Here is an 18,048-nt window from a genome sequence, read left to right as displayed (position 1 = left end):
AAACAATAAAACTAGGCTCGTGCCTGATCAGGGCTGCCAAGTAACTCGGAACATACAAGTTCCTTGATTGAAAATAAAAAAAAAAAATAAAAAAGAAACGGAGGAGGGACTAAAATTTCTACTCTCCTCCAGAGAATAAGGCAGGCAGTGGGCCGCCACCAATGCTGAGTCGGAAGACTCGTAAGAGGAGCGGGGTAGTAGACCGCGCGATAAATGTAGTAGGGCTTCCCGGGCCTTTGGGCCGCGAGTGGGAGAAAAGCCGCAAGAGAGAGGGAAATTTCGGCGGTGGCCGGCCGGCGTTTTTCCTGCGGTTCGCCAGCCCGCGGCGAGCCCAGACGCGCGTTAGCCTTCTTTAAGCTTGTATCCGATATTTGTTTCATTTGTTTTTGTATTGCGTTGTTGCTCAATAAACTGTAGTATTAATAACAATTTAGCATTGTGATAATTCCCACTTCCTTTATCCCGAACAGTAGTTGCTAATGTATGTGTTTTGTGTGTGTATGTGCGTGTGTGTGCGTGTTTTATGTATATGTGTGCGTATGTAGGTGTGTTTGCAAATCTTGTGTCTCTGTCTTCTGCACCTATTTGTTCAGCCTTTCTTCCCATTTTTCAGTTGCTTAATCTTCTCTTCCTCTTTCTCTCTCTCTCTCTCTCTCTCTCCGAGCTCTGCCTTTTCAACTCTTCTGTTTTTCTCTTTCTTGCTTATTTTCTTTTCAACTTCTTCCTTTACTGCTTTCTTTTGCCTTTTCACCTTTGCCTTTTTTTTACTTTTGCTCTCTTTCTTGCTAATCATCTCACCTGTCTTTCTCCTTATTAGGGCTTTGACACCTTTTTCTCATTTCCTATTGCTCTCTCTGCCTTTTATTTCCCCAGCCTTACTCATAATCCTTAGTATCTTTATATTTCTCTTTTTGTTTTCCTTTTTCTTTCTCTTCGTCGTTTCTTCTTCTTTACCATTTTTACTCCATCATCCAATACCTGCTTCCTCTCGCTTGTGTAGTTGCTATTACTTGTGTTTTGTGTGTATGTGTATGTTTGCGTGTGTGTGCGTGTTTTGTGTATATGTGTGCGTATGTAGATGTGTCTGCGAGTCTTATGTCTCGTCTTCTGTTTCCGTCTGTCCTTATGGACTTGTAATTTGGTCTTCTTGTTTTTCCTTTTCTCTCTCCTCTTCGTTTCTTCTTCTTTTCCTTTTTAGCTCCATCATCCACGCTATCTTTTCATTGCTTCCTATTATTATTTTTTCCCATTCTTCCCCTTCCTTTTTACTTTTTTCACATTTTTCTACTATGTGCTTCCAATTTTCTTCCTCTTTCATACACATTCTGCATCTCTTATTTTCTTCTTTTTCCCAATACCTGCTTCCTCTCGTTTCGTTACCTAACCTAAACCTTTCCCTTATTTGTAGGTCTTTTATTCTTCCCTCTTCTTGAATTTCCTTTAACCTATACTTTTTCATTTATTCTTTCAATTCTTTCCACTCCTTTATGTATCTTGACTATTCTAGCTTTTCTTCTAGTTCTTTTTCTTCTTTTTTCTTTAGCCCTTCTCTTATTTCTTCCCAAAAATCTTCTCTCATTTCGTCTCCGTCTTCCCTCTCTTTGTATATTTTACTTTTTTTTAGTCTTTCCTATCTCTCCTTCTTAGCCTTTTTATCTTTTTCATTTCTTTCCCTTTTCTTTAGTTCTATCCATGCATCTTTTTTTATTGACCCATCTCTTTCTTCTCTTATTTTGTGTTCATACCTCATTGCTCTTTCTAATGCTGTTTCTTTCATTTCTTGTCTTCCTGTTTCCTATCGTATTAAGTAACTTGGCGTGTTTCTATCTAATCCCAATACCCACTTTATGTATTTTAGTTGTACTCTCTCATTTTCTTCATATCTCTTCCATCCCCAGATTTCTGCTCCATACATAATCACGCTTTTCGCCAGTGCGTCGAACAGGTTCATCCTTAACTCTCAATTTTCTCTAAATAGCTTTTCTCCTAGCCCCCATAGTCTTCCGAGTCTCATATTTATTTTCCCTTCTACCTTCTTTATCTGCTTTTTATTTCCGTTATTTCTGTTTATCACATATCCTAAGTAGTTGTACTCTTTAACCATCTCTATCTTCTCACCTTCCCATTCGAATTCTTCTTCTTCGCCCTTCCTCCTCCTCTCCTGCATTTCATCATCGTTGAATTTTCTACATTTAGCTCTAATCCTCTTTCTTCCAGGTATCTTTTTAATTTTTTCAGTATCGCTTTCATTCCACTTCCACTCTTTGCCATCATCACTATATCATCTGCATATCATAATGTCCATATTTTCTTCCTTCCTATCACTATCCCTCCTTCTTGCACCTGTTTGATCTTGCCTTCCAGGTCGGCGAAGGCAAGTTTAAATAGCGTGGTGCTCAAAGGGCACCCTTGCCTTACGCCTTTGTAAGTCTCAAACTCCCCAATTATTTCTTCTCCAACTTTTACCTTATTCCCTGTTTTCTTATATATTTCTTCTATTCTTTTCCTGATTTTCACATTCATTTATATATTTTATTTTCCGTTTCTCTTTCATGATTTTCCATATTTTCTTCCACTTTATCTTGTCAAAAGCGGCCTTCCTGTTGTCAAAGAATACGTATATTTTTCCTCCTTTTTCCCTTATTTCCTTCTCTATTATTGTTTTTAATATATATATATATATATATATTGCGTCCATTGTTCCTCTTTTCTTCCTGAATCCCATCTGCGTATCTCTTAGCGTTTCTTTTGCTTCAGATTCTCTTTCCAGCTTTTTCCTCAATATTTCCGCATATATTTTATATCCCGTATCCATCAGCGTTATTCCTTTGTAGTTTTTTACTTCTTCATTCCTCCCTTTCTTATATATTGGTACTATTATTCCCTTCGTCCATTCTTCCAGGTATCCTTCTCCGTTCCATATTCCGTTTAAGCATTTTGTCATATCTTTTAACGAGCCTTCCGTGCCTTCCTTCCACGCTTCATTCGCTATACCATCTTCTCCTGTCGCCTTTTTCTTATTCATTCTTCTTATTACCTATTTTACTTCTTTTACTTTAATTTCTTCACCTTCCTCTACTTCGCTGTCTTCGGTTTCTTCCCCTTTGCTTTCTTCCTTTTCTTTCTCTCCCAATTGTCCCTTGAAGTGCTTTAACCATTCTTCTTTTCTTATATTTTCATCTAATCTAATTCTTTTCTTCCTATTGCAATTCACTTTATCCCAGAATTTTCTTCGCGTCTTATCTTTTCTTATTTCTTATGCCACTATTCTCCCCTCAGCTTCTTTCGCTTTTCTTATTTCCTCTCTGTATTCTCTTTTTGCTTCTAGGTATTTACCTCTGACTCCTTTCGTTTTGTTTACCTTATTAAACTCTGCCACCTCCCTAGCCCTGTTTATCCTACATTCTTCTTTCTACCAGCTTTTTTCCATCCTTTTTTTTCCTTATCTTCTTTTTTGCGATCGCGTTTCTCACTCTATTTTTTATCTCTTTCCATTTTTCTGATCCCTTTATTGCGTCTATCCATCTATAATACTCTCTTATACCTTCTTCGTTCCAGTCATCTATCATTCTTTCTTTCTGTTCTTTTCTTTCTTCTGCTATTTTATCTCCCAATTCCACTTCTACTGGTAAGTGGTCCGACCTTACCCTCTCTTTTATTTGTACCCTTTTTATCGCCTCATCACCTTCCTCGTTACCTACTACATAATCTATTGTTGATATTCCTCTCGCTCCTAGATATGTTATTTCTCCCTCTTCATCTCCTTCTTTTCTCCCATTCGTTGTCACTAAACCTATTTTTCCTAACCATTTTATCATTTCTTCTCTTTCTGCATTTAACACTTTATCCTTGACCTTTATTTCTTCTAGGTTTTCTTCTGTCTCCCATTCTCTCAGTTCATTTCCTGTTCTTGCGTTGAAGTCTCCTCCTATAATTATTGTTTTTCCTCTGTTTTGCACTATCTCTTCTCTTAGGTATTCATAGTTTTCCTTTTTCTCATGTTGCATATACACCGTTGCTATCATGTATTTCCTCCCTCCGATCTTTATTTCTCCTGCTATTATTTCACTTCTCCTTTCTTTCTACCATTCAACCTTACTCATCCCTTTCCTCTCTTACCGCCATTATTCTTCCCCCTATTTCTCTCCTCCTATTTCTCTCCCCCTTCTTCCTTCCCTTCTTGAATCTCTCCACTCTATGTTATACCCTTTCAGTTGTTTCTCCACCCCAGTTTTTTCCCTCCATACTCCTAATCCCCGCCACGTTCCAGAATAGAATCTTTACTGCCTCTCTTCCCTCTCTCTCCTTTTTCCCTTCTCACTCTTTTTTTTCCTATTGGTTTCGAAACACTTTCGCCCTTTTTCCTACCACTTTTCCCTCTTTCTCGCTCCACCACCATTCTTCTTCCTCAGACTTCACCCCGTTATGCCACATTTTACCTCTTTACCTTTACTTTTTATTTATAAAAAACATGCTTATAGCGAGCTCTGCGCTAATACATACTTGTATCTCGGATCGAATTTAATTGTAAGTGTAAAATAAAATTTAATGCACAATATCAGTTTTGGCATATATTTTTCACTATAAAAATCGAAACCTATGTCAGAGTTTCCTTTCAATTTTTTTAATCGTAATTAGAAAAAGACCATTGTTTTTTCGATTTTTTACGATCAGAAAATAAATGGAAGAGTGATGAGATAATTCTGACAATGTACAATTCTATCAATAGTCCAATCTTTATAAAAATTTGATACTTTTTCACCATTTTAGATCATCGTGTGACATACAGTGGAATTATACGTGCATACACAGATGAATACCATAAAAAATGCACTCCCGTTTTACTTGTCATGAAAAACAATCCATAATAATTTTCACCAGATAAAAAGTTTCTCTTCAAGGAAATAATATATTTTAAATCTTTACAAAATCAATATCTTAATTTGATAATAGAAAAGATGAAGTTAGTTTTTCTATAATTTAAAATAAATTACAAAAGGAAGTGTGACGTCGGGGTCACTTTCTCAGGAACGTCTGATGCGGACGTTATTTCAGGTGCTCGATTCGGTCTGCGTCTCCACGTTTAAACTAGGATGAGCAATTGGAGAAATAGAGCTTCTACTGCGCGATTCGCGTTATATAAAGAATTTTCCTACTACAAGACTCCCATCGAATACCTTCATTCAATGGAATCGGGACTTGTATGTGAGGATCCCAGATATTGCTGAAATAGTCACAAAAATTTGTCTATGTAATTATAAGCACCGTAGTTATCTTATTGAAGAGTATCACAGACTTTGCTGAAATATTCCTGAAAGACATACATTTTATGTATCTTATACTGCTAAGGTAGGAGTAAGAGGAAGAAGAAATAAGATAGCAAAAAGATTGATTTAGACTTACCTGTGTAGCTTATTCTGTGTAGCTTTCTGGTACTTAGAGGACTTTCACTTTTTGGAGCTTCTCACGCTTAACTTGAATTGTAATTAGGACTAGAACTAGATTAGCCTTTTTTCGCTTGTGCACCCTTTTTTAAAGCCTATGGATGGTTGGAAGAAAAATCCCTCTCAGCCCCTAAAAATTAGGAAGAGTGGAAATAGCAGCAGTTATTAATTGGCTGACTGAGATCTTTCTATTTTTCCTTCTCGGCTTTCGGGCCCTAATTGACTCGAGGACGTGGTGGAAATCGGGGGCGTGGTGGGGGGCCCTATCTTGTTAGATGGCTCTTCAAGTACCATTTTCGTTACGTATTATCTTATAATTAATATTTTATCTATCACATAAATTCTTATAAATTATTCTTAATAATAGCGCGACTTACATGATATCTCAATATATTTCAAGTGAAAATCTTATATTCCATGTGTTTGTCACTTCTAACTTATTTAATTAACTCGATTCGTTGTTTAAATAATATGGAATAGAAAAGGAAAAATTGTGTATTATTACTAGGTTGTACCAGAGTTGTTTACCTAAAATTTGGTCTATTCCTAACTAAAATTAATTTCCGAACGAAAACTATCCAATTAATTTATTGTTCGGAGATTGTGTCTTCGAATTTTATTGGCCCATTGATTCACTTAATTTTGGCACTAATTTTAAAAGTTAGCATTAAAATCGTTAAAGAGTTATACTTGTTATTTTATTTGTTGAAATCAATTTTATTTATTACGTACACAATTTTAACTTGTATCGCATAATGTAATAATAAATTAAAACTTAAGTTACACGTTAGACACACACAAAAAAAATTTTTCTCTTATTAAACGGCCCGACATTACAGAAGAAAACAAAAAAATTTTTTGTATTTGATCCTGTTGAATCAATCTTTCATTAATTCGACAAGTTTAAATATAAACTGGTGATGAGTAATGAAATATTTAGGAATACGAGTATCGAGTTCGTGTTAAAAACATATGAGTCATTCACAATAGCAAGTATCTCGGAACTTATTTCCACGCGTACGATTCATAAAAATTGTATGGGCACGTATAAAAAATTACGTGTCGAATATTTTTTAATGTACTACATCATATTTAAATTTCTAGAAAATCTATGAGGTACACCTGGGGTAGTTTCCTTCACAGAGGCAGCAATAGCATTACAAATTTATCTAAACGGCTATCCTCAAAGTTCGCTTAATTCATGTCGAATTATAGTGGGTGGAAGAAAAAATATATATATATATATATATATGTGTGTGTGTGTCAAAAATTTAATTTTCGAAATGATATTTTTCTATCTAGTAAGCTTAAGTGAGTTAGAAAGAGTGCCGAATCGTAATTTCTGTGCTCCTCTTAGGTTGTGATAGGATTGGATCAAGATCAGTTTATATCTACATGCTCACTTTAAAACCGGGTTCATTCTTTAGACATAAAGATATTTTTTGTTGTTGATTCACTGAGAATACCCAACGAGAGCTTTCTCGAGGAGTAAGCAGAATCGCTCATTAGGAGACGACTCTTGGTATCTGATTTGTGCTAGTTGCCGACATTTAACGTCATCGAAATCATGAGAGAATCCAGTTAGGATATTACATAGATATACGTTGACTGAATGCGCACATGAAAATGTGTTCGAAATTATGAGCAAAGCTCACTCAATCTAGCGCGTGAACTCGAACGAAGATCAGCAGATAGAGATTCTCGAATGATTCATCCAGCAGTTGGCTATAAATATGTAATGCGGGCAGTGCATCTGTTATTTATTTCCCTTTAATAATAAACATACTGCGGAAATTCTAGGTCGAGAGATTTTGCTCGTAAACATACATAAACATGGAGAGAGATATTGAGGGGAAAGAAAGAAAGATATAAAGGGAGGAAATACAGTATCACTACGCTTTGTGTTGTGACGAGAGCAGGCCGTGTGCCGGTTTCTCGTCTGCGTTTCTCCCTCCTTCTCCACTCGGCAAGGCGTGGTGGCCAACGTTGGGCGCATTAAAGTATGCGCCTAACACTTGGCCTTTTTGTTTCAGCGCCAAGGATGGGCCAGCGCAATTGAGCGCAGAAAAATTGAAGAGCGCGGAGAGAGTGAGAAAGAGAGAGAGAGAGAGAGAGAGAGCGAGCATTAGGCCTATGTAGGAATAGGCAGGCGCGCGACGCGTGACCGATAAGCGGCGCGCCGCGTGCCGCCTAACTAATAGGTCAGGAAGGGAGAGGAGTGAGCGCCGCTGAGCGGCCGCGAGATGAGCGCGAAAAAAAGTGCGTGCGCGAGTAGTATTCCAGTTCCGGGCAGTGAGAAAGGAAGAGAGCCAGAAAAGATCAACTCGAGGGCAGCAGCCTTGTCAGCTATTACAGCCTTCCGGGACAGCAACCTCCACAGCTTCTACTGTCCCCCGGAACAACGATCTCGCCACGGTTGCAGCTCTCCTTGGAAAGCGACCACGCCATCCACAGCAGTTCTTCCGGGATTACAACCTCACCGATTGCAGCTCTCGACCGAGTAGACAGCAACGCAACAAGGTCAAGGTTCTTTGTTCTTTTCTGAATCTCTCTTTCTCTCTACACTCTCTCTCCGGTAATGCGACGACCGGTGCGCATTGAATAAGGTAGCCAGGCATTCACGTGCCGGCTATCTAAATGTACGCGCTTAAGTTTAATTTGTATTAGTGATAGTTGCGACTGGCGAATTGTTAAGGCGCTCACGCGCCGGTTAATTCATCCGGTACAGGTTTCTGCGTAATTTTTAAGTAAGTTTGTAAATAGGATAAGTGCGTGATTAATAATTGTTTAGTTAGGAGAAACCGCGATATATTTGTTCGCGATGATACTAAACCGTTTATTTTGTTCTATTCCGTCGTTAGTTGGTCAATAATTTTAGATTGTCATGCGCGCGTATGTCTAGTGTGAATAATTATTAATAATAATAGGTTGTAAGTTTAATTTGATTTTTGTCTTTGTATAATTTATTTATTGACCTCCCCTCTCTTTTCTCCCTCAATTGCCTTGGGCGAAAGTGCCTCATTTACCCCGCAAAGAATCGGTGACAAGGAGAGAGTATTGTCACAGTGTTACTAATGAAAAAAGATAAACTTTTATACAGATAGCTACGCCGACGTTGACAAATTTAATGCTGCCTGTATCAATAGAATGTAAGATCAACCTACAAATTGCCCTTGGTTCGTCTGTCTTGTACACAGATGATTCTAAGAAGTTCTCTGTTGGACAAAGATGTCTAGCCTTCTAAAAGTAGACGCCAAATCATCGTAACTGGCAGGATGTTGGGCGGCTTCTTACATAGCATTAAGACGTGGCTGATTTTTCAGATTCCCAAAAGTCGAGACGAAATGCTACTAAATAAATGAGCCGCTTATTTTGAAAGTGGCTTAACTCCATTCATCTTCAAATCGAGATATTAAAAGTTTAGGCCATTTTCAAACTACACGGCTCAGTTATTCAATTAATTCGGAAAACTTATGTGTAAAAAATGTATTATTTTCTCTGAATATAAGCAATCTGAAGTGCTTCACTGATAAATAACATGAAGTTGTACATGTAACCATTGTAAGTGGCAGAAAATTGAAAAACGGAGTTAGGTCACTTTCAAAATAAACGGCTCAAATAGTTTTCGAGATTGACGTGAAACATGCATGTTACTTTCACTCACTTGCACTGCCAATTTATATCGGATCGCTTTCTTTTTTCATGCTTCTCACCTGTACCAGCCAGTCTATTTATCGAATCCTTCGTGATTTCCTTTTTTCCTATATCGCTACAATAGAAATATATGTGTCTATAGGTGTGTGTGTGTGTGTGTGTGTGTGTGTGTGTGTGCGTTATACACATGTATGTACACATATACATATTTTTTTTGCTTGTTCATTCAATAATTGTCTTTTAGAAAAAGTGGTCGGATGTTGTGAAGCATTTAATGCGCCTGTTACATGTTGACATTTTTTTTATTGTTTATATTTATATTTTAGAGAAGAGAGGTTATATTTATTACTACACAGTGTGATGAAATTTTTGCTTACTCCGATTATAATAATAAATATAAATATATGGTTAAGACGATTATTGTTATCAAATGTGTATTAAATAAGGATTCTCTATTTGTAAGATTTTTATTTTTTAATAGAATAGTACCTTAATATTACAGCTCCTAAACTACAGAACTAAATACTAGGGCACTCCAAAATGTTACAAGGTTCACTTTGACATTCATTATCATGTACTAAATTTGTTCAATAAATGAGGTGATACATACTGACGATATAATTGAGATTTCATAATTTATATCGAATTAAATTAGAACAAATGAAAAAGTGTACTAGCAATATTTTTTGTTAGTACAATCTTTATAGAACAGTGTATATAAATTTCAATTCTTACTATTAATTATCTGACCCATTTAAGAAACTTGTATACTCACAATCTTCTTCCCTTACCGAAGATTATGGCTGAATATGGCCTTATGGCTATCAGCTACCGAAATTAGCTAATGCAAAAGTTGCAATTCTTTAGTTTTTTATGCTATTATTAATATGATAGAATCATTCATATAATACTAATGTAACTGCTCGGGTATTATATTCCACGAAGAAATTTAATTTATGAGATTTACATGTTTATAAAAAACTAATTTATTATTAATATATTACAGATTCATTCACCATAACTATAGTAAAAATGTTGATATTAATCAATCTACAAAGGTTATAGAACCACAAAATTTCATATATTGTGACTGATATGGATGCAAGTTCAATAAAAAATAATCTTTCGGAACTCAAACGTGGAATTTCGGAAATGAAAAATATGTCAAACAATTTTCAAAGACTTCGTGATAGTATGGAAAGTGTTGTAATCAGGTAAGAAATTAATTTATGTGAATGGCACTTCAAGTTCCAAGTTACTAAGTAATAAAAAGTTATTGAAATGATAAATATTTCTCCATTTCTCTCTCTTTTCCTCTCTCTCTTTTTCTCTAAACGAATATACTGAACAAGTACACTTCTTTTTTGCTGTCCATGATGTCAACATATTTCTAGCTATCTGGAGTTGACATGTATTGCAAGTAGTAATTATTAATGTGCCTCTGTATTAAACATTGTGTTGGTTTTTACATCATTTGAGCTATAAAATGATAAAAATGCTCTCCACGACTGGAAAGTAAGTTTTATAATGTCAACTCATTGTCATATAGCGTGTCTGTTCATCTGTCACCATCTTTTCATAATTATTTTTCATAACATCATTTCGCTTTTGAGTCTTCTCAACTGTCATGTTACTATTATCTGCTGCTGGATCATTGTATGCCTCACTTTCTATGATCAGTGCATTTCTGTTTTGTAAGTGTGCTCGGTGATCTATTGACATATTTTGTTATGTGTCTTCTTTTATGAATAAAGAAGTTGTATTATAATCTTTTGTATTATATAAGAAAAACAGTATTTAGGAACTTGATGTACTCAAATTTATTTAGGTATAATGCAAGGAATTTGAGATATTAGTAAAAATTCCATATAATCATTTCTGTTATATTGGAATAGAATTCTTTGCCACTAGGGCGAATAGCTTATTACTTAACTAGGAGGCTTTTCTAGATTAATGTTCAGATGGATTGAAAAATTATATTTATTAAGTTAAGATTCTCGTGTACGATACCTGTAATGGAGGTAGAAAAAAGTTAAGAAAAATCGAGCCTAGTAGTCCTCATAATAATGTCTCTGGCAGCATCAGTTAGGTAAGGTCACTTGAGGTTGAAGGCTCTGCCAAAATTACCTTTAAAATATTTTGTAAATAGTTATAAAATTTGTCTAATTCGGCTGCTGAATGCCTTTGTTCATCACATCTATAGATATCTTATAAAAAATTTTCGGCACCTTACAAGGATATATTATTGCTTCATATATTTAAGAAATTAAAGAATGATCTTCTTAAGTGATATAATGAATAATTTATTCATTACAAACACAGTACTTATTTATACATAATTATTAGTGAGAGTAGACTGTACATTTTCTACTCTTAAACTAGGAACCACATTAATTATTAGCTGTCATGTAGAAGTCATAATCATGCTGATTAATTGATTGTTATAAAATTAGGCTCTCGAATCTTGAATATTAAGATGTTTGAAACAGCTTTATCAACTCATTGACTTTTATCGCCCTTTTTCAAACTTCCATACCTATATAAATTCTCTAATCATTGATTAGCTCATAATACGGAACTTTTTTTACTTACATTATGCAGTCAGTGAGAATCAATATAAATTTGTTAGTATTAAATTTATGAACTTGTGCAAAACTTTTTGAAGAAAAGGTAGATTTACGACGAAGAAAATCTACTTATAAAATCACATAATTCAGTTATAAAAAGAACGAGTTCAAGTACGAATTTTACCAGCTCGACGTAAGCTTATTATGGGTAATCGGAATCAGTACGAAATCTTCGGTTCAGATAGAAAATAATGACCTAATAACATTTATGAGGTACTGATTTTCGGTGATCTGTCTTTATTACTTTATTACTTAATTACTTAAAGAATTTTCTCATCAGTATTGTCAATCAGGTCATTTCAATGCACAATCGATTACAAATAATTGGCCCTTTGAAAATCATCGATGTTTGTTCTGATATTTGCTCAGCTATAAAACTTTTCTTAACCCATTAACAACCAAACGCACTAAAATTTTGCACAAACTTCGAGCTGTTAGAGAGGGTATAAAATATCCTAGAATTTTTACTGATCCCTCGTATATAATGTTTTTGAGGTCGCTCTTTCAAAATTAGAATTGGTAAACATTAGGATGTTACGTCTCGTGCACCAACTACGAATAGCTAATGAATGAGACGTTCCAATATGTTGACTAGTGGTTAGATATGTCTCACTTATAATAAATGTATGTGGAAATGTAAATATGTATGTATGATAATTGCACTACTTTGATAATCGTAGTTTTTAATTGTTGATAGAAATGCAGCAGGCTCTAACTGCTTGTTGAATTGTATTGGATAGGTCGTTGAATAATACTTGCACGATGTTACTTTGTAACAGTCGCGAGTTTATTAAGTAAAGTAATCACCAATTGTCGGACCGGTGTGTACGGAGTTGAGTCTCACAGGTACTTATTGACTGACTGACGGACTACTGATCAACTGCCCCACGAGTAATTTTGTTCATTCCTTTTTATATCTTTTACAGCTCTTTTCAGCTCAGTATTGCGATATGGTGTGACATTTTGTTTTTGCTGAATATAAATTCTTGCGTTCGGTGACTTTATTTCGGAGTGTCATTTACCTCACGTTTCCTCAACTTTTTACTGACGTGCGAGTAGTTTAGTAGCTTTGAATTTCATGAATGTGCATTTGTTACAAAAAGGATGCGTCGTAAGACGTAACAAGGAAATAACGGCAAAAAGATGAACAATTAAAAACTTGCTTATGGTGTATAAACACGTTATGTTGTTTCCATCATTTTGTTGTGGCAAGGAATGATATTCAGAGAAAACATAAAAGTTAGAATAGAACTGGAATAAAAAAAATATTCCACAAGTATTTAAATTTTTTATCCACCATCTTGGATCCACTATTTTATTTTTCAACCTACAATAATTCTAAATCAAAGTTATAAAAAATTACAATAATACTTAAAAAATTTGAAAAAAATCGATTAAAATTGATTTTTTTACTGAAATGTATACTTTGACAGCCGCTGTATTCCTTCCGCCATTTTGCTTTTGACTATAAATGATGTTTTAGAAAAATAGTAATATTCAGAACCAAAATTCATGAATAAAAGAAAACTAATCCAAATATTTTTATTTTTTTTTCAAAGTTTTCATTTTTCGGCCACCATCTTGAATCCGCCATTTTTTAAATTACTAACTTTAATATTATAAATTCAGACTAACATCACTTATTGAAATTATGTCAAAAACAATAATTTTTTCAACAATAAATAAAATATTTCAAAAAAACACTACATTTGAAGTTTTTTCACTAATTTGCCGCCATTTTGAGGTCAGCATTTTGAATTTTAAAATTTTCTCAGAAATGGTTTATAAAGTTCAGATATCAAGTGCTCCGATTAGATACATTTTTTGAAAAGATCTTCACTGTTTAGAGGTGAAAAACTGAATTGAAAAAATATGACAATAATTTTTAAGCATTTTTTGAAAAAACGTCGCCATAATTAATTTTTCTGAAAAGTTATGTTAATTCAAAGGCCAAATTCTGAAGAAGCAACCTCAAAAACATAAAATTTGAAGGATCGGCAAAAATTCTAGGATTTTTTATACTCTTTCTAACAGCTCGAAGTTTGTGCAAAATTTCAATGCATTTAGTCATTAACATATTAAGGTCCATGCCAAAACAGCATGAGACAGCGCTAAACTAACTATGCCATTCATAGCATAAGTGAAAAAAAAGTACACGTGTTTTTTCTTTTGCCATTTGCAATTGTTTATAAAAAATTATTTAAAATTACCAAAAAAATAATATTTTTAAAAACTGATTGTGGCAATCGATTCTACGGGAAAAAATATGACTAAACCGTATATAACGTTTTCTTGTCAAACTTCAAATTGTTAGTGTAAAACTGCAATAAACAATTGCAGGCCGGACAGACTCACCTGTATACGCCAAATCCTAAGAAAAATTCATGGCCTATACCGTCAAACTATCTATGTTGTTCATAGCATATGTGAAAAAAAATTACCTATATTTTTTCTTTTGCCATTTCCAATTGTTTATAAAAAATTATTTAAAAAAATTAACAAAAAAGTTAATATTTTCAAAAACAGATTGCGGCAATCGATTCTATGGGAAAGAATACGACAAAAACGTATAAAATGTTTTCTGGTCAGACTTAAATTTGACGCTAGGGAATGACTATAAAGTCTATCCATCCGAAAGTTTGATACCAGTGGTTATGAATATACTACAACCTAATGGTTGGGTGAATGATTTGAAAAAATTTTCTAAGCAAATTGTAGAAGAGGTTTGCGAATACTATCTTCAGAAGTTTACGAGTAAACGTTCTAACAAGCGAAACAAGTCCAGTGATCCATCATCCAATGCACACAATATGATACAAGGTCTGTACAAGAAATGTTCATCAGCATCGTGTGTAACAAGAACTGAATTTTTTGCCAAAAATGTTCAATAACTCTGTGTAGAAAACATCAAGATGAATACATGAAAGAAACTGAATGAATATTTTAACTTTCTTAGTAATTTCTTCAAATAATTTTTTATAAACAATTGGAAATGGCAAAAGAAAAAATATAGGTAATTTTTTTTCACATATGCTATGAACAACATAGATAGTTTGACGGTATAGGCCATGGATTTTTCTTGGGATTTGGCGTATACATGTGAGTCTGTCCGGCCTGCAATTGTTTATTGCAGTTTTACACTAACAATTTGAAGTTTGACAAGAAAAAGTTATATACGTTTTTGTCATATTTTTTCCCGTAGAATCGATTGCCGCAATCAGTTTTTAAAAATATTAACTTTTTTGGTAATTTATTTAAATAATTTTTTATAAACAATTTCAAATGGCAAAAGAAAAAATACGTGTACTTTTTTTTCACTTATGATATGAATGGCATATTTAGTATGTCTCATGCTGTTGTGGCATGAGCCTTAATGGGTTAATGGGTTAACGGAAATAAGATGATAGAAAACATATATCTGTAAAACCCCTTTGGAAACAGGAACTGTTCTAAAATTAATATAATGAGTCTCATTACAAAATCATCTTTTTTTTTTGTTGCTAAAAGCACATAAATATTAGAAATTGTTAGGATTTGCTTCTACATAGGTAAATTGATTAAGCTTCTCTAATAGCCATTTTCTTAAAATCTATGTCCATATCTATGCACCGTATGATCACTACAAATTTATTAGTATAATTAAAGAAATGTTGACCTACAGAGTTCGAATTAGAGATCAAAATTATGCTAATACTATCCCTTTTTTCAAATCGCGAAGAAAGGACAATGTTTTTGAAAATTATCACAATTTTTCTGAAAAATTTCACATTGAAGAAAAAATGAACGGAGGTAGCATTATTCTGACCTAAGATTCGAATTCAGCGAATCAAAATATGTAAGGATATACAGTCACCCAAAAGTCCTAGAACGGCGAAATAAGTCGGTAAGACTGCATTTTAGCGGAAAATGTTTCGAACAAAAGTTATAGGATGTTTCCTTAGCTATCTAATGACTTTGATCATGACCTAGACCATGCTCTTCAAGGGCATATAGAATTCAAGGTGATTTTTTAAAATAGAAACTCATATTTTTTAATCATGGAATGAAAAGAAAATAGAATTATACATCCACATATGATCTTGACCATGTCCTTGACCATGACATTCAAGATCATTTTAAAGCCAAGAAAATTTTTTGAATGGAACCCCATACTTTTTATCCGCGGAGTCAAAACGGCATAAAATTTTAGGTCTAAATATGGCCTTGACTATGAACTTTAAGCTGGGGCACCTAGTAAGACGAGGTTGAACTTTCATCCAGCTAGTTAAGATAAGGTTGGGGGTCTACCCAGCCAGTTAAGGCAAGGTTATGTATTAACTCAGCCAGTTAAGGTAAGGTTATGCATTAATCCAGTTAGTTAAGGTAAGGTTATGCATTAACCCCGAGAACTAAAGAAAGCTTCCATCCAGTCATACAAGGAGGGGGATCTACCTAGCCTGTAAAGGCAAAGTTATGTAATTACCCAGCCAGTTGAAGCAAGGTTATGCATTAATCCAACCAATGAAGGCAAGATTAGGCCTCTACCGAGCCATTCAAGTCAAGGTAGGGATCTACCCAGCAAGTTAAAGGAAGTTTATGTATTAATCCAGCCAACTAAGACAAGGTTATGTTTGTACCCAGCCTATTAAAGCGAGGTTAAACTTTTCTACCCAGCCACTTAAGGCAAGATAGGAGACTACCCAGCTAGTTCAAGCAAGCGTCTACCCTGTCAGTTAAGACAAGGATAAACATTTACCCAGTGTATTAAGGCAAAGTTTAGACGATTACTTTATAGTATGTATTCAATATACCGCAAGCTTCTTGAAAATATGCCATGTGAACATAAAATCTTGATACAGCCTTTTGTATCATGTCCGATTCTATAGTATCATTTTCATCCCGTATTTGTTGTTCAAGAACATCAATTTTTAATGGCTTTATTTGATATACTCGATTTTCTAAATACTCCCATAAAAATAATTAAAGTGGAGTGATCTCACTGGCCATTTAATCCCTCTACGTCTGCCTATCCACCGCCCATTGAATATTCCATTTAAGTAATTACGAACATGTAACGCATAATGAGCTGCCACTCCGTCTTACTAAAACAAAGTCTATTCGAATCCATCTCCCACAATAGCACGAATAGCAGGGATAGTCGGTTCCTTAACATTTCCTCATACTGTGGATTATTAAAGTTTCCCTCAGTGAAGAAAGGTCCAATAATTACATTGTAAATAATACTTGCCCAAACATTTACCTTTTGGGGGTATTGAGTGCTTCGGCTATTCATCATTCAGTAAAGGTTATTTTCGCTTCAATAAGACATGTTATGCTTATTAACGCTAATATTGAGACAAAATGTAGTTTCATCGGAAAATGCGATACGATACAAAAAAATTATATCAACATCCATTCAAAAGTTTCCTCCTTGCATGCTAATTTTATGTTTAGCCGCGGACGGTTTGTAGCGAGGATTTTTTTAATAGGTCCGAACGTTAGGTGACTGTAGGCGTTAACTCTATTCAACCCTCAATCGGAGACGAGGAGCTTTCTGAGCTGCTGGCATTCCCAGGATGTTGAGAAGATGGAGAGTAAAGCATTGATTGTTGGAGCGGCCTGAAAAAAAGTTATCGGCGTGAGACCAGTCCCTTGCCCGCTCTGCGCAGTCGCACAGAGGGCAACCAGACCTGCGCGTCGATTTCTGACCCTATCCCCGACGACAGTCGTAACCAAAAAATAGCGGTCTGACGTCCTTATCACTTAGTGGGGGAAACGAGTCTTCAGGCATTATGGCGGAGGTGTTTCACGAGCGCGGCTTAGACTCCCCGAAATCTCCCCGCCACAACTTTGATTTATTGCAGTAGACTGATTTAGTTTTGATACATCAAAATGATTTTTCTCATTGTTAGTTAAATTAGTTTGCATTTGGGTTGAATTTTTTTTCTTTAATCTACGATAGTCATGTTCTTTATTTAGTTGACACACAAAGCTTTGAGTTCTTCAATTTCATTTTCTTTCTTTTGGAGATTAATTTTTTTATCTTTCAACATCTTCTCATAAGAATGACATAAAGATATATTATCTGCAATAAAAATACAAAAAAAAAGATAAATTCAAAAGGATAAGAATACCAAAAAATAATAATAAGTTAAGATTAGTATTAAAAATAAGGACCTCCCGTTAAAAAAGCATCTTCAATTTTGTTATTAAAGTCAAGATCTTTTTTACTAACTTGCAATAATATAAAAATTGACATGTCCAGTTAATTACATAAAAGTATGACTGATTTCTTTTATACTTACAGCTATTGTGTTAAATTTAATACAATTGTAGGCAATATA

The 18,048-nt window shown here is 34.5% G+C and overlaps 1 protein-coding gene across 4 annotated transcripts in view; it reads left to right on the top strand.

The window, feature by feature from the left end:
- Positions 1 to 18,048, top strand: part of LOC131667483 (NAD(+) hydrolase sarm1) — an 836,900-nt gene that overhangs the window by 175,019 nt on the left and 643,833 nt on the right. For all 4 annotated transcript variants that reach the window (XR_009302201.1, XM_058940916.1, XM_058940936.1 and 1 more), the window contains exon 2: positions 10,105 to 10,312. Coding sequence is in view for 3 of the 4 variants with exons in the window: in XM_058940916.1 (XP_058796899.1) it covers positions 10,194 to 10,312 (119 nt within the window). In the remaining variant the exon portion in view is untranslated. The remainder of the gene's footprint in view (positions 1 to 10,104; positions 10,313 to 18,048) is intronic.

Source organism: Phymastichus coffea, unplaced genomic scaffold (assembly GCF_024137745.1).
Source record: "Phymastichus coffea isolate CEN01 unplaced genomic scaffold, Cenicafe_Pcof_1.1 PCOF00005, whole genome shotgun sequence".
Taxonomy (NCBI): Eukaryota; Metazoa; Arthropoda; class Insecta; order Hymenoptera; family Eulophidae; genus Phymastichus; species Phymastichus coffea.
This window is presented reverse-complemented; position numbering and strand designations above follow the sequence as displayed.